Source organism: Lissotriton vulgaris, chromosome 3_1, assembly GCF_964263255.1.
Source record: "Lissotriton vulgaris chromosome 3_1, aLisVul1.2, whole genome shotgun sequence".
NCBI classification, from domain to species: Eukaryota; Metazoa; Chordata; class Amphibia; order Caudata; family Salamandridae; genus Lissotriton; species Lissotriton vulgaris.
This window is the reverse complement of record NC_141689.1, coordinates 938,233,520-938,256,749: the sequence shown is the minus strand read 5'-3', so window position 1 is coordinate 938,256,749 and position 23,230 is coordinate 938,233,520. Positions and strand designations below refer to the sequence as shown.

Genomic DNA, 23,230 nt, shown 5'->3' with positions numbered 1-23,230 from the left:
TCTACCAGACACCATTCAATTGCTTGGCAGGGCTGCCAAGCACCATGGGGTCTAGCTCCATAAAGAATCCCTTTAAGAGGATTTCCTTTTTGAAACCTTGAACAGCACACAAAAATCAACACACATGTTGCCCACGCTGAAAGGAATGACCAGGCATGCAGATGAGATATTTAAGGATCCTGTCAGGGATCCTTGCCACTAGGGTGGATAAAAAATACAAGCCTGCACTTTCTGATCCAGTCTACATAAGAGGACAATTACCCTTAGGCTCGTTAGTAGATTCCAATCCACCCAAATTGGCAAACTCCCAAAATACTCGAGATATTCCACCCCAGATAAGGAGTTAAAGCTGGGAAAAGGGTAGCCTCCCAGGCAGCTAACTTCTGGCACATATCTAATACACAAGCGTTGCTAGCCAGATATAACTGGGTGCATTAAGATGAAATGGAACAACTCATCCAATTTCTACCCCAAGAACATAAATTTAAAGAGCAAGACCTGGTACGCGAGGGACAATTTATTTCAAACAACCAAATTAGGTGCTTCCTAGATGCTGCTGACACATCTGCCAGAGCAGTGAACACTAGTGTCCTTTTAAGAAGACATGCCTGGCTATACATAGCAGGGTTCAAACCTGAGGTTTATACCTCCATATTGCACACATCATTTGTTAAAGAACACCTTTTTGGGCCAGTGGAAGATTGTTCACTTGAGAAGATGAAGAAAGATACTGAAGTGGCTAAATCTATGGGGGCTCTTCAGTCTACACAAGGCTGTGGTTTCTTTCGGCACTCTTTTTATCGTGCAGGGTCCAAAAATATTTCCTTGGAAACTCTATCCACCTATAAGGGCAAAAGCCAACCCTCAGGTTCCGAAACTTACTTCAGAGGGGGTTATAGAGGAAGCAATGGCAAAGGCAGAGGTAGAGGTTCGAAACACACGTACCTCCCCCTCCAATACAAAGCAGTGACTAGCCCAGAGTTCCCACGACCACTTAACGCCTGTGGGGGGAAGATTGTCACAATTCCTGACAGACAAGTGGGTTCTACAAATTATCCATTCTGGTTATTGCCTGGAATTCATCAACACTCCTCCAAACATTCCTCCAAAGTCACACTGACTTTCACTGGATCACCTACACCTCCTCAAACAAGAGGTAGAATCCCTACTACTAAAACAAGCTATAGACCCCGGACCAGCCCAACATCAAGGGTCGGGCATGTATTCCTTTTACTTCCTATTTCCCAAAAAGGACGGCTCTCACAAACCAATATTAGATCTCAGAGAACAACATGTTTACATACAATCAGACCATTTCCACATGGTAACACTTCAACAGGTACTACCTCTTTTGCAAAAAGGCAACTTTCTGTCTACTCTAGACATAAAGGACACCTACTTTCACATTCCAATCCACCCAGCTCACTGCAAATTTCTCAGGTTGGTGGTAGCTGGTCAACATTAGCAATTCAAGGTACTCCCATTCGGAGTCACCACTGCCCCCAGAGTTTTCACAAAGTCTCTGGAGGTTGTAGCTGTGCATCTAAGAAGATAAAGCATTCAAGTCTTCCCATACCTGGACGATTGGCTCATCAAAGCTGGCATGTATGCTGCAAGCATACTTCTGTAACCATTCAGTTACTTCACCAGCTGGGGTTTACAGTCAATGTGTTAAAATCACATCTTCAGTCAGGCAAAACTCAGAACTATCTAGGAGAAACTTTGGATACTCAAAGGGCCCTGGCGTTTCCCAACGCAGCCAGATTCGAAACATTCAGGCATTAATTCTCCAGTTTCAACCAGTCAGTAATTTCTAGCTCGAGATTTTATGCATCTGTTGGGAATTATGGCGTCTTGCATCATGATCGTTCCCCATGCCAGGCTGCTCATGAGTCCACTTCAGAGAATGCTTAGCCAGTCAGTGGAACCAGTTGCACGGTCTATTAACTGATCTAGTGTTGGTAAGCGGCTGTACTCATTGCTCTCTGCAGTGGTGGAACACCCACAATTTGTCAAAGGGATGGCTGTTCATTGACCCGGTTTACACAGACAGTATTAACAGCGGACGTGTCCCTAACTGACTGGGGAGCTCATCTTCAACAACACACAGTACAAGGGCTGTGGAGCCACCAGCAAAAGTTGTTCCACATCAATCATTTAGAGCTGATGGCAATCTCCCTAGTTCTCAAAGCCTTTCAAAATCACCTGGCTGGCAAAGCTGTCTTGGTTTGAACCGACAACATGACAGCTATGTATTACATACAAAAACAGGGGGGGTACACACTCTCTCCAACTGTCCCACTTAGCCCAAGACATCTGAAGGTATCAAATACATGAATGGGAACTTCACCCTCAAGTTCTCCACCCATACTTCCAAGCTTGGAGAGTCCGTCACATAGATCTGTTTGCAACACCCCAAAATGCAAAATGCCAAAGCTTCGCCTCCAGGTAGCCACATCGGTTGTCCAAAGGCAATGCTTTATGGATGAACTGGTCAGGGATATTTGCTTATGCTTTCCCGCCTCTCCCACTCATTCCATCAGTGGTTTGGAAACTCAGACAAACAACCCTCACACTAATACTGGTAGCTCTAACATAGGCACGTCAACCCTGGTTCACAACCCTGTTGGAAGTCTCTCTGGTACCGCATCAAAAAGGACTTTTAACTCCCAGTCTCCTCACACAGAGCCATGGAGAAATCAAACACCCAGATCCCAAACAATTGACCCTCGCGATCTGGCTCCTGAAGTCATTGAGTTTGGTAATCTGGAACCTTCCTGCAGACAGTATGAACATTATTTAGGAGGCCAGAAAGCCTACTACAAAGGCCTGCTACGCAGCCAAATGGAAGAGATGAGTTATCTCGGGTGTCGCTCGAGGAAGGAAGGAGGAGGTGTGTGCTGTTTGGGCTGCTCAGAGACTTCAAGACTGAGAGGACCAGCATACCCTGACGCTGGTGCCTCTTCCCGCCACACCCACACGCCGGAGCTTTAACACAGCGACTAGTGGCCCTCGCTTCGCGGGAGACGCTCGAGGAAGGAAGGAGGAGGCGTGTGCTGTTTGGGCTGCTCAGAGACTTCGGGACTGCGAGGACCAGCATACCCTGATGCTGATGCCTCTTCCCCCCACACCCACACGCCGGAGCTTTAACACAGCGACTCGCGGACCCCGCTTCGCGGGAGCCGCTCGAGGAAGGAAGGAGGAGGTGTGTGCTGTTTGGGCTGCTCAGAGACTTCGGGACTGCGAGGACCAGCATACCGTGACGCTGGTGCCTCTTCCTGCCACACCCACACGCCGGAGCTTTAACACAGCGACTCGCGGCCCCCGCTTCGCAGGAGCCGCTCGAGGAAGGAAGGAGGAGGTGTGTGCTGTTTGGGCTGCTCAGAGACTTTGTGACTAAGAGGACCAGCATACCCTGACACTGGTGCCTCTTCCCGCTATACCCACACGCCTATATTTTGGAACACTCCCTCTGCTCGCGGAACACGCGCGGACGTGCGCCTGGCAAAGCCCGGGCAAAGGGCGGGCCCATTCTAGACCGTGCAAGACCGGACCGGGCCACCCCCGTGGTTTTCAACTGACTGAGCTGGTGCCAAATAGGTACCTACTTATCATTGGGTGGGGGATCACCGTGGACTTAGGACTATAACGAGCCGTGAGACCAGAAGCAAAGCCACGGCATCGAGTACCATGGTGGCAGGTACATTGGACAATTTCCTGCTCGGAGCGAATTCTCTCATATTTAATGAATTAATTAATTTAGAAAGACGACTTTCGCAGGGAATTGAAAATGTTAGAAGATCCTCTTTGGGTCTATTAGCTAATGCCAAAACCCCTGAAAGGGCTGTGGATTCCCCTATTACTTTATTAAACAGTATCGACCAAACAATAACAACTGTGTTGCAAGAGCTCAGGAGTAGCCCTGGAACGCATAGAGATTCCCTCCCGGTTATCCCGGAGGCTATTCTTGTGCCATCAGTCGATAATAGTGAGTCATCTGATAGAAGGCATGATCCTAATACCCCACAGTCACAGGGAATTCGAGAAGGGGCTGTCCCAAAAAGAAAAAGAGGGGCGCAGGTAAGGGGCGGGAAAAAGGCGAAGTTAGACAAATGTCCCCCTTACAATGAACCCAAAGATCTCACAAAAGTTAGGGAGGTTCCTCTAGCAAATAGTGGTACGAATAATTTACCCCCCAAATTCCTCCTGTGGTGCAGCCCATTGCATTTAGATTTAGGGATACAGCACAGGTCGGGGGTGATCAGTTTACTCTTGCCCTGGGCAGTATTCTGAAATCTTTGCTTGACCCCTTGGTTGATAGACTCGACCTTATCGATATTAGGTTGAAATCAATAGAAACGGCCACTGGGGCTACGGCGGATCACTTGAAATCTTTGGAAACTATGCAGAGGGAGCCCGACTCTAATGGGGGGGGGATGTACTTCCAGCTAACATCTCCCCTTTAGCAAATATCCCTGTCCCAGTAATTCCCCCCATGTTAGCACAGAGCATCGAGTCTCCTGGCCCGGTTAGCCCTACTAGGATGGCTAGAAAGACTAACGAGAATGATGAGCGGAACAATGCTGAGGGTAATAGAGTGAGGCTGAAAAAGGTAATTAATTTACCCCCAGAGGCTGCTCTTCTTGTGGTGGTTTTAACTGGTGTTCCCGAGCTTAGTAATTCAGCAGTAGAATCGTTTGCCTCTCTGAAGAATAAAGCGGCAAGCTGGCTGAACACTTATAGACCCCTTCCCCCGTATCTCAAACGAAATTTTAATGGTTAGAAGGGTCTAGTGGGTGGGACATACCAACAAAAATATCAAGGGTGATTGTATCCTGGTTTTTTTTTTTTTTTTGAAAATCTGTTTATTAGCATAGTAGGTAAAGCAGTCACAAATACTTCCAATCCCGGAGGGATACAGAGTAATACACATATAAGGTTGCTTAGAACATATAGTTGCATAGTTGTCTTAATTTTTCATTTTGTTGGTGACATTAACCGTCACATTTTATGCAAACCCCTGTCAAAAACTATCCCTCCCCCCACCCTCAACAAATCCATCCGACACTCACACAACAACATATAATTGATTAATCAGTAGACCGGGGCACTCAGAGAACCACTACATATGGCTCTATTCAAATGTCCACATAGATGGAACTAGACCAATACAGAAAATATAAAATGGGGGGGTCCCCCTCATTTCTCCGTAGCGCACCACGGTTAGTGACAGTGCATGTCAGTCCGACCAAGGACACATTTATCGTGCAATCGAAGAGGCACTTGTACCCTCGTCATCCCCGTCTCCCCCAGTTTCAAACATACCTAATATGGTATACCAGTCCAGAGAAATTGGCTTTTTCCTCAGACCCCTGTATTCCTCCCTCTGTAGTGCAACTCCCTCCGCCTTACCCCATCTCACCACTTCCGCCCTCCACAACTCCGGGTCAGGAGGCCTAGCTGACTTCCACCTCATAGTGATGGCACGTTTCGCCAGCAACAAGGCCAGATCCGCGAAACGTGTCGCCACGGTTCTAGTGCGCTGTGAGGGCCCCAACCCCAGTAACGTGCATTCCAGTGTTGGGGATCGGGTCAAAGCACCCGCTTCCTGGAGCGAAGCATGGACCGTGGTCCAGTAGTATCCTAGTTTGGGGCATTGCCAAAGCATGTGTATTAGTGTTGCGTCCTCGGTGTCACATCGGGGGCAATTACTGTTCGCATCAGGAAACATCGTGTGTATGCGGCGTGGGGTCAGGTAGGCTCTGTGTAGAAGCATCGACTGAATAAACTTGAACTTGGGGTTCCTAGCTACTTTTTTGGGGAACTGAAGGATACGTTCCCATTCCTTATCCCTCAGGGGCCTACCAATGTCCACCTCCCATGCTGCCCGGAGTGGCGACAGATCGAAAGCCCTCCCCTTCTTAATACTAGCAGTGAGCCACTTAGTAAGGTGGGCGCCCGTGCCCATCAGGTAGTGCATGGTGATGAGAGGATTCGTAGCTGGCTCCATTCCCCTAGGGGACCACTTATGTGTGATATAGTGGCGAAGGCCAGAGTGTAGCAGGAAGGTGCCTCCAGGGACTCCATGGGTAGTTCTAAAGTCTGCAAAGGACAGTAGGCGCTCTTCCGCGAACAGGTCACCCACGTGCGACACTCCGGCGTCATGCCATTGCTCCAGCGAGTCCGCCGACAGAGTCCCCGTAGCCAGTGGGATACCCAAGAGCGGGATCGTGGGGCCATAGGACGACTCAGGGGATGTGTACTTTAACGCCTTCCGCCAGTATGTTATCGCCAGTTTGAGGAGAGGTGGGACATCCCTAGGTACAATTGAGTTGGGCAAAAGTAACGTGTGTATTCTCTCCAATGCATGATCCCTGCCCGTCATGTTAATCTCCTGAAGATTGCGGCCCGCTACCCAGAAGGCCAGCCATTGCAGTTGACACGCATAGTTGTAGGCCCTAAAATCAGGCAAACCCATGCCACCGGCTTCAGAGGGGAGCTGCAGCTTGGACAGACCTACACGCCTGCGGCCGTGCCCCCATACAAGTTCGGTGAGTAGAGTGTCCAGGGCCTTAAAGGTAGCTGCCGGGATCAGGTGTGGCAAGTTAGTGAAGTGGTAGAGAAGGCGGGGGAGCATCACCATCTTGGATATCGCCACTCTGCCAGGTATAGAGAGTGGCAGTGTGAGCCAAAATTGTATCTGCGACTTCAGTGCTCTAATGGCCCTCCCAAGGTTACCGTCGATCATCTGACCTGCTTCCCTGTAAATCTGCATCCCCAGATATCTGAAGGTGGTTTCAGCTATCTGGAACTCGTGGGGGGCGAAGGGCAATGGAGTAGTCAGACCAGCGGCTGCAAATGTGAAGCCATATGATTTGGACTCGCTTATGGTCAGGCCTGAGACCGACCTAAAGACCTCAAACACCTGGGCAACAGGGCTCAAGTCGCTCCTCAAGTCTCGGAAATATAAGATAATATCATCCGCATAAGCGGACACTATATGCGTCATCCCATGCCGCAGAATGCCAAACCGGGGGGCCATGTGGCGGAGCCTACAGAGCATCGGCTCAAGGGCAAGGACAAATAGGAGGGGGGAAAGTGGGCAGCCCTGTCTGGTGCCCCGTGCAATAGCTATAGGAACTGATATATGACCTGAGGTGCGCACTCTAGCAGTGGGAGCTGTATACAGCAATCTGACCCAAGCGAGGAATTCGGGGGGTATCCCAAATTTCGACAGTGTGTCAAACATGTAATCCCATCTAAGGGAGTCAAATGCTTGTTTCAAGTCCAGTGAGATGCAGCCTTCAGAGCTCGTGCCCTCTCGATCACCGAGCATGAGCTGGGCTAGTCGCCTGAGGTTCATGGCTGTATTGCGGCCCGGGACAAAACCACATTGATCCGAGTGGACTAGTTGAGGTACATATTGCACGAGCCTTGATGCCAGCACCTTGCTCAATATCTTGGAGTCAGTATTGAGAAGGGACAGGGGTCTATAGTCAGCCATCTGAAGCCCTTCTTTATTAGGCTTTAAAAGGGACGTGATTAACGCCTGCATAGACGACTGCGGTAGGGTGGTTGTTCGCAGTGCTTCCAAGTAGATAGCGTGTAACCGTGGGGCCAGTAGGTCTATGTATGTTGCATAAAAGTCGGCCGGTAGGCCGTCTGTCCCAGGGGTCTTGCCCTTAGGAAGGGCGCGTATTGCCTGTCTGATTTCAGCTATGGTAATGGTGCGTTTAAGGTCTTTGATCTGCCCTTCTGTAAGTCGAGGCAGGGCTAAGTCCCTCGTAAAGGCCTCGAATGCGACCTCTGGAAGGGGCTGTGGGGGACTGTACAGCGCTGTGTAGTATTCCCTGAACGCAGTGTTGATCCCGACCTGGGTGGTGACTGGATTTCCTGCTTGGCCCAAGATTCTCAGAATGGGGTGACTCACTGGGGAGTCCCTTAATAGGCGGGCTAGGAGGGGGCCAGCTCTATCTGCCTGTGCATGCTGCCTGTTCGTATATTCCCTATAGTCTAGGAGCCTCAGGTCTTCCAATAGCTCTGCGTGTCGAATGTGAGCCTCCTGTAGTGGTGTGAAGGGCGCATGCGTGCCGGCAGCCTCACTTTCTAGGGAAGCCAGGGAGCCCTCCACCTCCTTCAATTGATTAATTATCTCCCTTTTCCTGCCCATTCCAGCGGCCATGGCCGCCCCCCTAAGACAGACCTTAAATGCGTCCCACTCCACTTGACGGGTGCTGGCTGTGTTCATGTTTGTGGAGAAATATGTTCCTATAGCGTCGGACAGGGAGGCCCTGAACACTGAGTCTTCAAGAAGATCTGGGGACAGTCTCCAAGTAGGGATGGGGGCCAGCCGCCTGCCCCACTGCCATGTGAGTTCTACAGAGCTATGATCGGACAGAGTTTTCCCCATGTGTTGGGCCTTAACAATTGTATCCGCTACGGAGCGGGAACAGAAAATGTGGTCAATTCTAGTATGAAGCTGGTGTGGTGGGGAGAAAAAGGTATATTCCCTCTCCTGTGAGTGTGTACTGCGCCATACATCAGTCAGGTCCCAGCCCTCAGCCCAACGATTAAGAGCATCCGCTTGTTTCCTACTCTCAGTCGCCTGTAAAGGGGGATGTGACCTATCCATCGTAGCATCAAGCACAGCATTAAAATCACCCCCAATAAACCATCGATGATCAGCCCATCCTGTCAGCACCCCGTTCACCGTCAACAAGAACTCCGATTGATTAGAGTTCGGCGAGTAAACACAGCCAAATACAACAGCATCCCCGTCCAACATCCCCCGCACAAATACATATCGGCCCTCTTTATCAATTCTATGCTCTAACATCTGAAAGGGGACAGAGCCACGGAACCAGATCGCCGCCCCCCTTGAAAATGCAGAATAAGAGGTAGCAAATAACTGTCCCCTCCATTTTTTGCGCAGCTTCACTGCTTCAGAGGCGTTCAAATGCGTCTCTTGCAGGCATGCAATCTGGGTTCCCCTGCGGTTGAGCTGGGCCAAAATTCTATGGCGTTTCTGGACTGCTCCCATGCCACGCACGTTCCAGGTGCACATTTGGTAATTATTAAGCGGCCCCATATCCAACCATGTGGTGCGACTCAGTGAAACTCCCTGGGCCCCATGTCAGTTTTGCGTTGAGATAAGGTGAGTGTGTCGTGGAAACAAATAACCCCTTAACAAAAAGGTCCCCAAGCCAACGTGCCCGGGATCCAAACTGTGGTGCCCAACGTGGGCACAAGTCATTGGAGTCCGTGTGCAGACCGGGGGGTGACAGGCCTCTGTCGACTGTCATTGAACGGTCTGCATAGGCTCGGTAGTCCTCAACAAAGTGAGTTCCCCACGCAACCCATCAATTGCGAAAAGAGGGGGAGGGGGGGGGGGTTCAAGTATACATTACCACCCGGAGGGGATCATATTTTCAGCAAATCAGAACTCCTCCGCCATTTGGGCTGTAATTTTCGGGAACAGCGGCAAGCTGTCCATTGAGCCGGATACCTCTGTATGGGTGTCAGTGGTGGCGGAGTGCCTGTCGCTACGTGCTTGGGCGTCGTGTGCTGCTAGGGCCTCCTCCGTGAGCCGCTGCCGGTGAGATGACGATGGGTGGCTTGCCATTCGAGCATCAGGAGGATGCGTCTTCACGGGGGGTCCATGGGAAGAGTGGAGTCCAGGGCCTGAAGTGTTGTGTCGTCTGTCCGGTGTGTCTCCGCGCTCGTTGCGGCCGTCCCCCCGGTGCCCCCCGAATGGGTCCTGTGAGGTCGGCGGTGTCAGAGTGACCTCCATCCATTCCTCTGCCTCTTCTGGTGACTCGAAGAAGTGGGATTTGTTGTCGTGCATGATTTTGAGCCGAGCAGGGAACAGCAGCGCATACTTCATATTTCTGTCCCTTAACCTGCGTTTGACACCCACGAAGGTGGACCTGGCGCGCTGTACAGTGGGCGTGAAATCAGGATAGACTGAAATGTTTTTATCTTCAAATTGTATCGGTGCTTTCTCCCTGGCCGCACGTAACACAGTGTCCCGGTCTCTGAAATGAAGGAGGCGCGCGATCAGGGGTCGAGGGGGCGCCCCTAGCTTGAGGGGCCGAGGAGGCATCCGATGTGCCCTCTCCACGCTGTACAGTGCAGTGAGATCTTCTTGGCCCACTAGTTTCCGTAGCCAGTCCTCCACGAATTGGGTGGGGTTCCTCCCCTCACTTCTCTCCGGAATGCCTAAGATGCGGACGTTGTTGCGGCGCGCACGTCCTTCTGCCTCATCCACTTTATCCCAGAGATGTTTAAGCTGTTTTTCCACTCCCTCCAGCCTCGTGGAATGCTCCGTCTGTTGTGGCACCAGGTCATTCAGTGCTAGTTTCTGCTCCGCCACCCGTTCCGCCAATTTGTTATGGTCCGCCCTTAGTAGTGATAGGCCCGTCGCCATGTTGTCAATACGCGATTCCAGGGCCTCACGGGTCGCTCGTATCTCATTAAGGATAAGGTCCAACTTTGCGTCCTGGGACCTTTTCCCAGTCGGCGGGATGATGTCCACGTTGGAGGAGGCCAGAGGGTCCTCGGAGCCCGTGGACTGCAGGTCCGTCGCAGCGCCCTGTCCATGAGTCTTGCCCCTTTGCTTGCCCATGGCTCTTGTTAGCAGGGTGGCGTCAGAAAGGGCACAGCAGATCGCCGCCGCCCCCTCTCGTATCTACTCCGGGCGCCGGGCTGTGTCCGCCGCAGGGTCAGGGAGTGGTGTTGTGCAAGGGTGGGAGCAGCACAGGCCCAGGGCTGGCAGAGAGCGCGTAGAATCCCTGTCCTTGACGTCAGTTGCAGAACAGGCGGCCCACCCAGGGAGGCCCCGAGTGCAGAGTCGTCTTTAGCTTCTCGCAGTACAGATGAAGGAGGTAAAGTGGCCTTCTGCCAGTGTCCAGTGAATCGGCCTTACGCAGGTGCACTCTAGAAGTCTGGGCCAGTGCGTGGTGGTAGGCCTGCAGAGCGGTGTCTCCCTCTCCTGCCGCTGTCCTAGGCCAGTCGCCCCGCCATCCAGGTCCTGCAGTCCACCGTCCCCTGCACACCGCCGGGCACACCGCCCTCCGCAGGGGCGTTGCACCGCGTGGAATCCTAGTCGCGGTTCCAGCAATCGACCAGTGTGTGGGCCAGAGAAGCTCTTCCCGTCCGGGCCCCAGTAACAAAATGGCGCCCAAATAACTGCTAATGAGGCCTGCAGGGGGGGGTCCGGAGCAAGCGGCGCTTGTGTCTGATGTCCGGCGCTGTCCGCCCCACAGTCCCGGGCGGCGCAGCAGGATACGGGCGTCTAGCCCTCCGCGTGGATTCAGCCGGTCAGCCAGATGAAGAGAGCCTCCGCTCGATCCGCAGAGCACCCAGCAGGATGCCGTGCAGGGCCCCGCAGCGTAGGCGGGGGCCGCAGGGTCGCCGTACTATCAGGACACCCCTCTACATGCGAGGTCTGCCGCCGGTTTCCGCCTCGGAGGTCCGGCGCGGAGCTGGTCTGACCGCGCCAGAGGCTATGGGGAGGCCGGGGAGAATGTCCACTCGAGCCCGGGGCTTCACCCTGTGCAGCAGGCCGCTTCCAGAGTAGCCGCGCCGAGCGTCAGCAGAGCGGGCGGACAGGAGAAGCACCGCTCCGCTTCCAGGATGACACCCCCGGGGACCTCCGGTGCAAGTATCAGGTGGGTTGCAGTGGGGGAAAGCAGGATAATCAGCTTATTTTGAGGATTACGGACGGAGCTCTCGGGCTACACGTCCACCATCTTCGGCTTCAGGCCACGCCCCCCGTATCCTGGTTAATTTTAGGAACCCCGGGATAGTCTTGCACATCTGCAACTGGCCGGGCAGTAATGCAGATACTGCAATACAGACTCTCCCACTGTCATTCTTTTACCCACCTGTCACTATTCAAACTGAACCAGGGTTCGAAGATGGTTGGACAAGGGTGGGACCTAGGGGACAGATCAGAGGGTTCAGGACCAATCTTTATGACACCTTTATGCCCACCCACTATTCACACAACAACAGGTATAGCTGCTTGGACCAGGTAGACTGACTACACTACGAATGCAGAGCTGGGGTCCGAGATGGGGGGACGGGTTCTAAGAATCAGCATAGGATCCAGGAAGATGGTAGTGTGATGAATAATCACCCAGGGACATAGACGGCCGCCTCACCTGGGCCTATTACCGACAATCAGGTTATGGGGCAAGCTAATTTTCATACTGCGAATTCTATAGCTAGTGATATAGAATCCACCTCGCAAATCCAAAGATTTACAACTGACCCTACACCATTGAAAATGTTGTCCTGGAATGTGGCAGGTCTATGTAACAAAATACCCTGTCCTGAGTGGGGCTCTTTTATAGATACGAACGACGTATGCCTCTTCCAGGAAACTTGGGCAAGGGAGGAACAATGCGTGGAACGGTGTGGTTTTGCCTCATTTTCAGTTCCTGCAAGGTGGGGGGGGGGAAGGGTAGGCCGTTGGGGAGGTTAACAATCTGGGTGAGAATCCACTTGGGCTGTAGTGCCAGGGTTATGGATACTAAAACGGAGGACGTCCAATGTGTGGTGTTGGAGTGGCTGAATGCTTCTAGACTCGCTTTGGTTAATATCTATTCCAGACCTGTGAGTATTACATCTGAGTCTAGAACCATTGAAGAGCTCTCATCCTTTCTAAATGTGATTCCCCAGGGCATCACATTTGTGGTAGGGGGAGATCTCAATTCTCATTTCGAGCCACTTGTGGGCTTGTTGGATGGTGTAAACCAGGAGGAGGACGACCACTGGAAAATACCTCAAGTGGTGGGTCCCCCGCCCAGGTCATGGGCGCCATTGGCTGTCCAAATTATGGCCCTGACTCTAAACCACTCAATTAGGGCCTGCAATGGTCGTGTAAAATCGGACATCCCCTCAAAATGTACTTTTAATAAACCTGGTCAGGAGTCACGCCTGGATTATATATTTGTTGAGAGCTGTGCTTGGCATAAGGTCCTTGATTTTAGGGTGGAAACTAGGGGTGAAAGTGATCACAATGCGTTGATCCTAGACTTCCTTTCCCCTGGTATCCCCAAAGATACCTGCAATCCAGAGAGTGGCCCAGATGATAGGGCGCTTCTATCAAAAAACAGGTGCAGGGTTAGATGGGACAAACTGGTTACTCATCCAGAGCTAGTGGCGGAGCTATATGCTCGGGCAATTCCGGTATTGGAAGCCGTTGGCACCTTAACTCTGCAGCAACCCTCTAGTGTAGTATATTTAAAGCTAGGGGATCTTAACAAGGAATTAATGAATAGCTTAGCAGAGATCCTAAACCCCCCCCAGGGCCAAGAGGGAGAAGAGCGGGCAATAAACCTACTTGGTTCAATACTGCCTGCAGGAAGGTGAAAGTAGAACTCCTCCAGGCCCTGAAAAAAAAAAATAATAGGGCACTGATAAAAGTAAGGAGGACAGAATATAGGCAGTTAATTCATCACGCCAAGGTTGAGTGGGGCAACGAGAACTGGGCCAATTTAACACCTGCTCTGACAACAAGAGATGCCCAGAAGGTTTGGCAAATTGCTAATACTGGGTCGGCTGACCCAGTATTGGCAGTAGCACCTAATATTGCTGCGGATGTGTGGGAAGAACATTTTCACACTTTGTATCAGGGGGACAATTCTATCATTGACCTGGAACAAGGGGGATTAGTTCCTAGCTCTATTGCTCAAACGATTGAGCTCGAGTTTACCGAGGGAGAGGTCTGTGCTGCTATTCTTAAACTTCCAGCCGGTAAAGCACCAGGATTGGATAAATTACCCGGCGACCTCTTAAAGCATGAACCTATGGTCTGGGCATCTTATTTAACGGTTCTCTTCAGTGCAATTCTAGGGGGTATGGTGGTCCCCAGTACTTGGCTGGGAGCTGAGATAGTCCCTGTCTTCAAGAAGGGCTCACCTCTGCTCCCAGTTAATTACAGTCCGATCAGCCTCATTGATGTGCAGCAAAAGCTCTTCACAAGGCTGATTTTAGATCGCCTTCTAGAATGGACGGAGGAGTTTTCCATCTTAAGCCCTTATCAAGCAGGGTTTAGAAAGAATGTATCCACTACGGACCAGATTTTTCGATTGACGCTGCTTTTTTGGAAAACCGTTAAGATCGAGGGCGGTTCACTTTATACTGTTTTTGTGGACCTCCCTGCGGCCTTCGATCTAGTACCGCGCGGGAAACTGTGGATTGTGCTTCTGGAATTGGGCATTCCCCCCCCTCTTTTGAACATGATAATCCGACTCCATACTGAGAATTTCGCACAGGTCAGGTGTGGGAAAAATGGTTCTTTGTCAGCTAGATTCCCCGTTGGCAAGGGTGTAAGACAGGGTGTGTTTTGGTGCCCACCCTGTTTTGCCTTTATGTCAACGGGGTAATCCCACACCTGAATGCGGTAGCCAACAGTGATGCTCCAAAACTTGCTGGGTGTCGGATCTCTGCGGTCATGTTCGCAGATGATACCTTATTGCTTTCAAAGTCACCTATGGGCATCCAGCGAGTTCTGGATGGCTTTGTATCTTTTTGTCTGGACCGGGGGCTGGAAAGAAACACTCTGAAAACAAAATTCATGATTTTTAACCCTCCAGTAACAACACGCCCAAACCCGATGATAGGTGGAGTCCGGCTAGAAAGGGTTCAGACCTTTGAGTATCTGGGGCTCACCCTAAACGAAACTATGACTTGGGTGCAACATCAAATAAAATCCCACTCAAGCTGTCTCAAATAGCGGGGGGTATCCTTAAACTCTTAAATAAATCCTCTGTCAAACCAATTGGCCCACCCCTGGAAATATACAAACTGCAGGCACAGGGGCAGTAATCTATGGTGGTGAATTGTGGGGTCACAAGTGAGGATCCGCGATTGCCATCACGAAGAACACATTTTTAAGACAGTTGGTAGCTCTGCCCCCTAGTACACCACCATTGCCGCTAAGGCTTGACCTGGGCCTTAGACCTATAGATGAGGAACTGGGCCTCAAACCGCTAACTTTTTGGTTACCCCAGAGCTTAAGATTTATAGGCAAGAGCTTTCGGATGTTTTAAGGCTCCCGAATGCGGGGAAACTTCCCTGGCTGAAGTATGTAAGAGAGGAATTTGAGAGAATAGGTCTTTCGTCAATGTGGTCTGACTCGGAGCATGCTTGCATTAGAATTTTACGCAGGTATCTGGTCAATTTGTACCCCGAAAGTAAATTGACTGCTCTTATATCGGATGCCCACACTGGTACCTTGTCCGGTACGTTTTTAATGATCAAAGATTTCTATCAATTTGAACCTGTTTTAGACGATGTTAGTCCTGTTGTTTTTAGAAAGTTGTACCTCCAATGGAGACACGGCTCCTTACCTATTAGAGCCTTCATGAGTAAGTGATGTCCATCTTACCCAAAAAATTGTCCCGGTTGTACCTCGGAGCTGGAAAATGAATTGCATGTTGTGTCCTTTTGCCCTGCTTACCAAAAAAATCTAGAAGGAGGTGGATTATTCCTCTATGTAAAAATCTGGGGATCATGCATTGTTTGCAAGCTTATAGAATACTTAAAACAGATCTTTCAACTGTAATTGTTTTTGCTGTAACAACATTTTTGGCAGCTATGTGGAACAAAAGAAGGAGGTATGTGAACACTGTCTGAACTAGGATCCAGTAGATATACCTGTATAGATGCTCTGGAGCTTGATCCCAAACTCTAGATGGGCAAGGCGGAATACTTGGTCATGTATTTATTCATTTTCTCTGCCACTTACTATGATGTAATGATAAGTTGCTAGAACACGCGCGCCTTTCTATCTTTTACTGTGTATCTAACTGTATTGTATAAATTTTTAACTTTTTAATCTATGTGATCTCTTTTATGACAACATTGTCGAAATAAAGTTGAAATGAATTAAAGTTATCTATTGCAATAACATCAACCCTCGTGATGCTTCCATACAAAACAGTATCTGCTAACTGTTACATTAACAGCGGTCATTATTGGCCTATGCAACCATCAGACTACATCTCATTGCAATTGCAGCCTATCTGCAAAATAGGCAACACTTATCACTCTTTAGAGTGCCTGTAATCAAAGCACTTATGGAAGGACTAAAACAGTTATACTACCAAGACTTCCACCAGCCCCAGTATGGAATCTTAATATAGTCCTCACAAGGCTAATGGGCCCACCATTTGAACCCATGCACAAATGTGAACTACAGTTTCTCACTTGGAAAACAACTTTTCTCATTGCAATGACTTAATTGAGGAAAGTAGGTGCATGTCAGGCACTAAACATACAAGAACTTTTTTACAGCTACACAAAGATAAAGTGGTTCTTCATACCAATCCTAAATTCCTACCTAAGGTAGTATCTGCATTTCACATACATCAGTCGGTTGAATTACCCGTTTTCTTCCCTCAACATGACTCCATAGCAGAACAAGCTCTACACATCTTAGATGTGAGAAGAGCATTGTTGTATTACACTGAAAGAACAAAATCTTTTTGTAAGACCAAACAACTCTTTTTCGCTTTTGCACCACCTCACACGGGCAATCCTATATCCAAATCAGGTATTGCTAGGTGGATCGTTAAATGTATTCAGATTTGCTATGAAAAAGCCAAAAGAACACCAACGGAGCACCTGGAGCACATTCCACTCGTAAGATAGGGGCTACATTGGCTTTCTTAGGGAAAATCCCTATTACTGACATCTGCAAATCAGCAACATTGTCCACACCACACCCATTCACCAAGCACTATTGTGTAGACGTGTTAGCCAGACAACAAGCTAACGTGGGCCAGGCAGTATACTTAAAACACTGTTTCAGACGACTCTATTAGTTACAGGATAGCCACTGCTTAGGAGAGACTGCTGTATAGTCTATGCATAAGCATGACATGCCAGTTGTGAAATAGTAAAGAGTATTCCTGGTGTCATTAGCATAAAGCTACATAAGGTGTCTCTAGGCCTTTGGATATGTCCAAGCATTAAGATTAAAAAAAAAAATAAAGAAAGCATGTCTCTAAGAACATTTTCAATGGTAAGGTAAGTCAAATATTCTTTTTTCCTATGTGTGACACAAGAATACCATGCAATGCTTGAATTCTATCTTCGTCCATATCCATATTGGTGCAACGCCAACTGTAGTTCTTTTGGAGAAACATAAAAAATTCACAAATAGCCCAATCTAGGCCTTTGATTGCCTTAACAAGTGAAGAGAGAATAAATGGAGCTATAGCCAGGAGAGCATGCCTAGACATCTCCTCCGCTACTGCTATCTGATAGAGACTTCTAGCCGCAGATTACTTACCTTAGAATATTTCCCAGGTGTCAGGCTGGATCCAGTAATGTTTTGGTGAGTAGTACCTGTGCGCGCGGTAGGTTGGGTTGTATGGTTCTGCATGGCATTTTCATATCGTCCATGCTGGAAGTTATGTGTGCTGCGTCTATATAGGCGCCATCCCAGTGCGCTGATGTCAGTTCTTTTCTTCCGCACCAGTCAGCGCAGATGCAGAAGACCTGCCCCCAGTCTTTTTTGAATGACCTTTTTTCTATTTTTTGTCGAAGATTTTTTCAAGACTTTGTCTCCTGGTTTGAAAGATGTCCAACTGTAAAGCAGGTTTTAAGCCATGGGGCGCCGGTCCTCCTCAGATATCGGTGAAGGACCTGCATTTGGTTTGTCATTGGTATGTTGAGCATGACCACAATGCAGACATGCAAGGATTGCTGGGCCATGCATCCTAAGATGCTGTGGGAGTGATCACTCAAGATCCTTGCCACCCGATGTTGATTGTCTCAGCAGTGCTCCCTTTGTAGGTCGAAGATAGTTTGTGGAGTTGTAGGGTGCGATTGTCATCCCACTCCAAATCATCGGGGAAGTAAGGGAAGTCCCACAAAAATAAAAAGAAGTCAAAGAGATCTTTGACTTCACTACGCAAGTGTTTGGCCAAAACCTAGCTCTGTGATGGAGCCTGAGCCGAATCTGCGTCTCCCTGATCCTCGCCCAACTAAAGGGATTTTATGAGGCCATGCACCTCATTTCAGGGCAGCCTGACCACCCTGTAGAGCCCTTACACCCCACAGGTCTGGGAGGGGCCCCAGCTGGTGGGCACGCCCTAGGCGCCATTCGGGCCCCAGGGATCCATTGACAGATCCAGAGCTGCACTGGTCTAGCGACCTCAATCTTCCTCAGTGCACACTACAGTGCCGACGCTCCCGGCGCTACCAAAGCCCAGCAGTGGCGCCACCCCATCATCATTCCAAATACAGAGCTGGACGTGTGTCGTCAGACGCTGGCTCCGGTGCTGACCGGGGCCGACTCCCCATATCAGAGCCAGTGCCATATTCCTATGACAGGTCTGGATGTGGTGATGATTGGGAGAGGTATGCAGACTATTATGGATACCTGTCCTTAGAAGATCCTAAGGTCAACTGATATGAGGATCTGGTGGATACTAATGGACTGGACCGCTTCCCATACACTGCCCTGGTCTCTCCCCCTACTGTGGCTATGGAGGAGGGTGCTTCTTTTGCAGTGGTGGTGCTGAGAGCTGCTGAGGTCCTGGACCTTATACTGCCATCAGTGGCAGTCAAAACAAATGTCTTGACAGAGGTGCTTCAGCCAGGAGATACCCCCACCAAACCATCACTCCCATTTAATGAAGTCCTTACCAACGTCCTACTTGGGGCCTGGTCCAAGCCCTGCAGAGAGGCTTTTGTGCATACGCAAATTGCCCGCCGCCCTCGCCCGCCCTGCCCCTCCCCAGTTTCTTCACCTAGCACCCTACCCCGGAGAGCTTGTTGGTCCAAGCCTCCACCTCCAAAGTCAACCCTGGCTCATTTCCTACCACTCCACTGGACAGGGAATCCAAAAGGATGGATAAATTCAGGAAGACGATGTTTGCTTCCAAAAGCCTTTCACTGCAGTTGGTGAACACCGTGATCCTCTTGGGCCAATACTCCCATACCATCTAGGACTTTGTTGCGTAAGTGCTGCCCATAGTCCCGGAGGAGGTCCAAGCCATACTCTCTCAAGCAATTGCTGATGGGACGGATGCAGCCAAGTTCACCATCAGATATAGGCTGGACACGACAGTATCACTCGGCAGAGCAATTTAATCATTGTGTCCATTAGGCGTAATGCCTGGTTGTGAACTATTGGCTTTCCAGGGGCTGTTCAGGCCTTGCTCATAGACATGCACTTTGATGTCTCCTGACTGTTTATAGAGAAGGTGGACTCAGATCTGGAAAGCAGAGCAATGTCAAGGCCCGTGGGCCTTTCCATGGCCCCTCGCCAACCCCAGTCTACCTTCTGACACTTTCGTGTCCGCGGAAGGGGCTTTCAACTGCTGCTTTATACACAGAGCTACCTTGGCTAAAAATGTGCATGTTCTCTCATGGCAGAGGATGCGGTTCCCACCAACTAAATGGGACAGGTAGCCAGAAGTCAAGCCTGTCCAGCCCCCCCTGGCAGCCATAGCCTCCAGTCCATACCTCTTTAGCTTGCCCTCCGACCACCATGGCGATCCAGTTGAAGCAGGACACAGCATCACCTGCACCACTGGGGTTCAATAACATCCGACCATTGGGTTTTGCAGCTCATCCAAAGGGGCTAATCCCTCCCCCTTGTGTCAACCCCCCACCCTTGCATACTACAAATGACAATCTGACAGAGGACCACCTGTCCTTGCTCTGTTAGGAAGTGTAAGCTCTCTTGACCAAGGGAATTATAGAGAAGGTGCTGGCATCAAAGGTACGTTGTGTTTCCTATTTTGCTACTTTGTGGTGCCCAAGAAGATCAGAGGATTTTATCCATTCTAGACCTGTGCCTTCTCAATCTCTTCCATAAAAAAGAGAAATTAAATATGCTCACATTTGTGGAAGTCCTGCCCGCTCTGGTCCCAGGAGACTGGATGATATTGTTGGACTTGCAGGATGCATATTTTCACAACCCTGCACTGCCTGCCCCCAGGCGTTACCTGAGGTTCATGGTTGGCTAGGAGCACTTTCAGTTTGCGATGCTTCCCTTTGGCGTTACCAGTGCCCCTTGTGTGTTCATGAAAGTGATGGTGGTGGTCACAACTCATCTACGCAGGTCAGATGTTCCAGTCTTCCCTAACCTCAATGATTGGCTGTTAAAGGCAAGCTCACCGCAAGCATTCATCTCTCACCTCATATTATGGCGAACCTTCTGCATTCTGTGTGCCTTTCCACCCAAACCATGTCTGTTCAGAGTTCTGAATAAGATCACGAATGTCCATGCCCAAGTTATTCTTGTGGCTTCTGATTGGGCACAGAGAGTCTGGTATCCGGAGCTGTTAAGCATAAGCACAGGTCCTCTAATTGGCTGCCTCTTCGTGAGTATCTTCTGTTGCAGCAGCAGGGCAGGGTTCTGCACCTGAACCTGAAAACACTTTGCCTTCATGCATGGGGATTGAGCGAGAACAGTTAACAGCTTTCGACCATCTGCAAGAAGTCTGCAATGTTACCTTGGCAGCCCGGCATACCTCCACCAAAACGGTATACGCCTGCCATTGGAGGAAGTTCATAGCATGCTGTACAGATACAAAAGTTGACCTTCTATGTGCACCCCTTTCCCAGGTTCTTTTGTTTATTCTTACCCTAGCCCAGCAGGGCTCTGTTTTGGGTACATTGGCAGATTATTTGTCTACTATCTTGCCATTTCAGTGGTTGTCAGATCAGCCATCCCTTTTCAAATCCCCTATTGTAAATAGGTTATTGAAAGGTCTTCGACGTATGTTCCCATCAGCACCTTTCATTATGCCACAGTGGGACCTCAACCTAGTTCTCACATTTTTGATGTGTGTTCCCTTCGAGCCACTACATAACTGCGCTCTCAGGCTTCTTACCATAAAAACGGCCTTCCTAGTGGCAATACCATCTGCCCAAAGGTTCAGTGAGCTACAGGTACTGTCATCACATCCTCCATACCTTAACATCTACTCAGACAAACTAAAAATTCGGACTAGAGCATCCTTTTTTACTGAAGGTGGTCACGCCCATTCACATAGGCCAGTCTATCACTCTGCCTACCTTCTACACTCCACCTCACCCCTCTAACGAAGAGAAGAGACTCCATCAGCTAGACCACAAAAAAGTGTTGCTGTTCTACCATGACCTCACAAAAGACTTCAGGGGGACTCTTCGTGTGGTACAAGATGGTGCAGAATGGACTTTCTCATGATGGATAGTGCTCTGCATTAAGATCTGCTATGCATTTGCAAAACACAAACCTCCTGAAGGCTTGCAAGGTCATTCCACCAGAACCAAGGCTGTGATCACTGGGTTAGCTTACGGAGTTCCTGTTCTGGATATCTGTCAGGTAGCAATGTGGGCTTTGCTGCACATGTTCACAAAGCATTACTGCCTGGACAGTCAGATCTGGCGTGGTAGGCATTTCACCCATTAAGTCCTACAAGAATTTGTCGTATAATCCATATAGCAGCCCCTCTTCTGGGGAGTAATTGCTTGGGTATCTATTCTAAGGTAAGGCATATGCAGTTAGAAGTCCCTAACAAATGAACAAGTATCTAGCCACAGATTCCTTACCGGCCCAGCCATCCTCCCTGCTCTGTGAACGGACTTTAGCCTCCTCACGACCCTAGATTAGGTACCAGTGGTCAGTGTTCCTCTTAGCTCCGTGCTGCTGGCATGGAAAGTTGTGAAAAGAAACTGACGTCAGTGCACTGGAGTTGCGCCTATATAGCCACCGTACACGTCACTTTTGGCGTGGACAATGCCTCGTGGACCCAAACGACACCACCTACTGGTGCGCAGGTGTTCTGCTCACCAAAACATTTGCGGATCCAGCCTGATGCCTGGGGAATTATTCTAAGCTGAGGACTCTGCGACTAGTTAGAATCTCTACCAGATAAGTCATTACTGAAGGTAAGTAATTTGTTCTGCAAGTCCCCAGTATGATGGGTTTGGCTGGGGGGTCAAGATAAATGGAAACATTTTCAGATTTGTGGTAAATTTATTGAAAACTGTTTACATCAACTTATTTGAATCCCAGACATAAATATTGCATCCTGATCAGTTTCATTGTCTCAAATGATAAAGAAGAATACTTTTAAGTACTGAAGAAGTTCTTTGGGCGAAGTCATAACAAATATGTGAACAATGGATTATAATTTTTTTAAAATATTTTTGTCTTTGCAGGTTTAGAACGTATAAGTTACTTGCATCAGCACCTGAAGAGTCAAGAAATTGAAAGGCAGCTGGTACAAACCAGTGACTACTTGAGACATTCCAGAGAGGTGAGGGTTGATAAAACAGTATTGTCATGATTACTTTAAAATCACCTTTCTTTTTTTTAATTATTTATCCGAGCTATAAGTATAGAAATCAAGGTTTTGCTTATTCTGCAAATCTGAGATAACTTACTTCCTTTACAGAATGTAACTTATTTCTAACGTGTTCTCAATTGTTCCGATTTTTCACAGTAGTAGTGGGACTATATACAATAGGCAAAATGTAACCCCCGTTCTAAGATGTTTAGGTTGTTCTCATACTATCTAACTCCTTACTCACCATATATATTCTTCTGAGCTTTCATTTAATTGCATCCATTGCAGTCTAATATTTACTTGTCTCAAGTAATTATAGACCACGTTGAATACATACTTTATTATGGGCCGTATGTAGGTAATCACTATTTACCGATTTTTAAATACTGAATTTTATCGATTCGGTATTTGAAAATCAGTCAATTTTACCGAATCAGTAATATTCGGTATTACCGATTCGGTATTTACCGAATCGGTAATTCCCATTCATTCCTATGGGCCTGGAGGTCCATAGGAATGACTGGGAAGCCATTCACTATTACCGATTTGGTAAATACCGAATTGGTAATAGGGGAAACATATTCAAGGGTGGCAGGGTGTCACATTGACACCCTGTTGCACCCCTGAATCGTGCATGTGTGCACATGTGGCACACAAACATGCCCTATGGGCATGTATGTCTGCCACTTGGCACATTTGAAAAAGCACAAAATTGCTTTTTTAAAGGTTTTCGATATTTACCACCAACTTGTAGTTGGTGGTAAATAACGAACCCTTAAATGAAATATGCACTCACTTGAGTGCTCCCTACATAGGATTTAAGGATTCGTTATTTTTAAATTACCGATTCGGTAAATTAACGAATCCTTAAATCCTGCCACCTACATTAGAAAAAGCTAAATACCGGTCGGTAACTGAAATGTACC

The 23,230-nt window shown here is 48.9% G+C and overlaps 1 protein-coding gene across 1 annotated transcript in view; it reads left to right on the top strand.

The window, feature by feature from the left end:
- The window catches only part of TRPM6 (transient receptor potential cation channel subfamily M member 6), a 720,746-nt gene that overhangs the window by 564,010 nt on the left and 133,506 nt on the right, over positions 1-23,230 (top strand). The window contains exon 29 of the mRNA XM_086961279.1: positions 22,177-22,274. Within this exon, the coding sequence (XP_086817405.1) occupies positions 22,177-22,274 (98 nt within the window). The remainder of the gene's footprint in view (positions 1-22,176; positions 22,275-23,230) is intronic.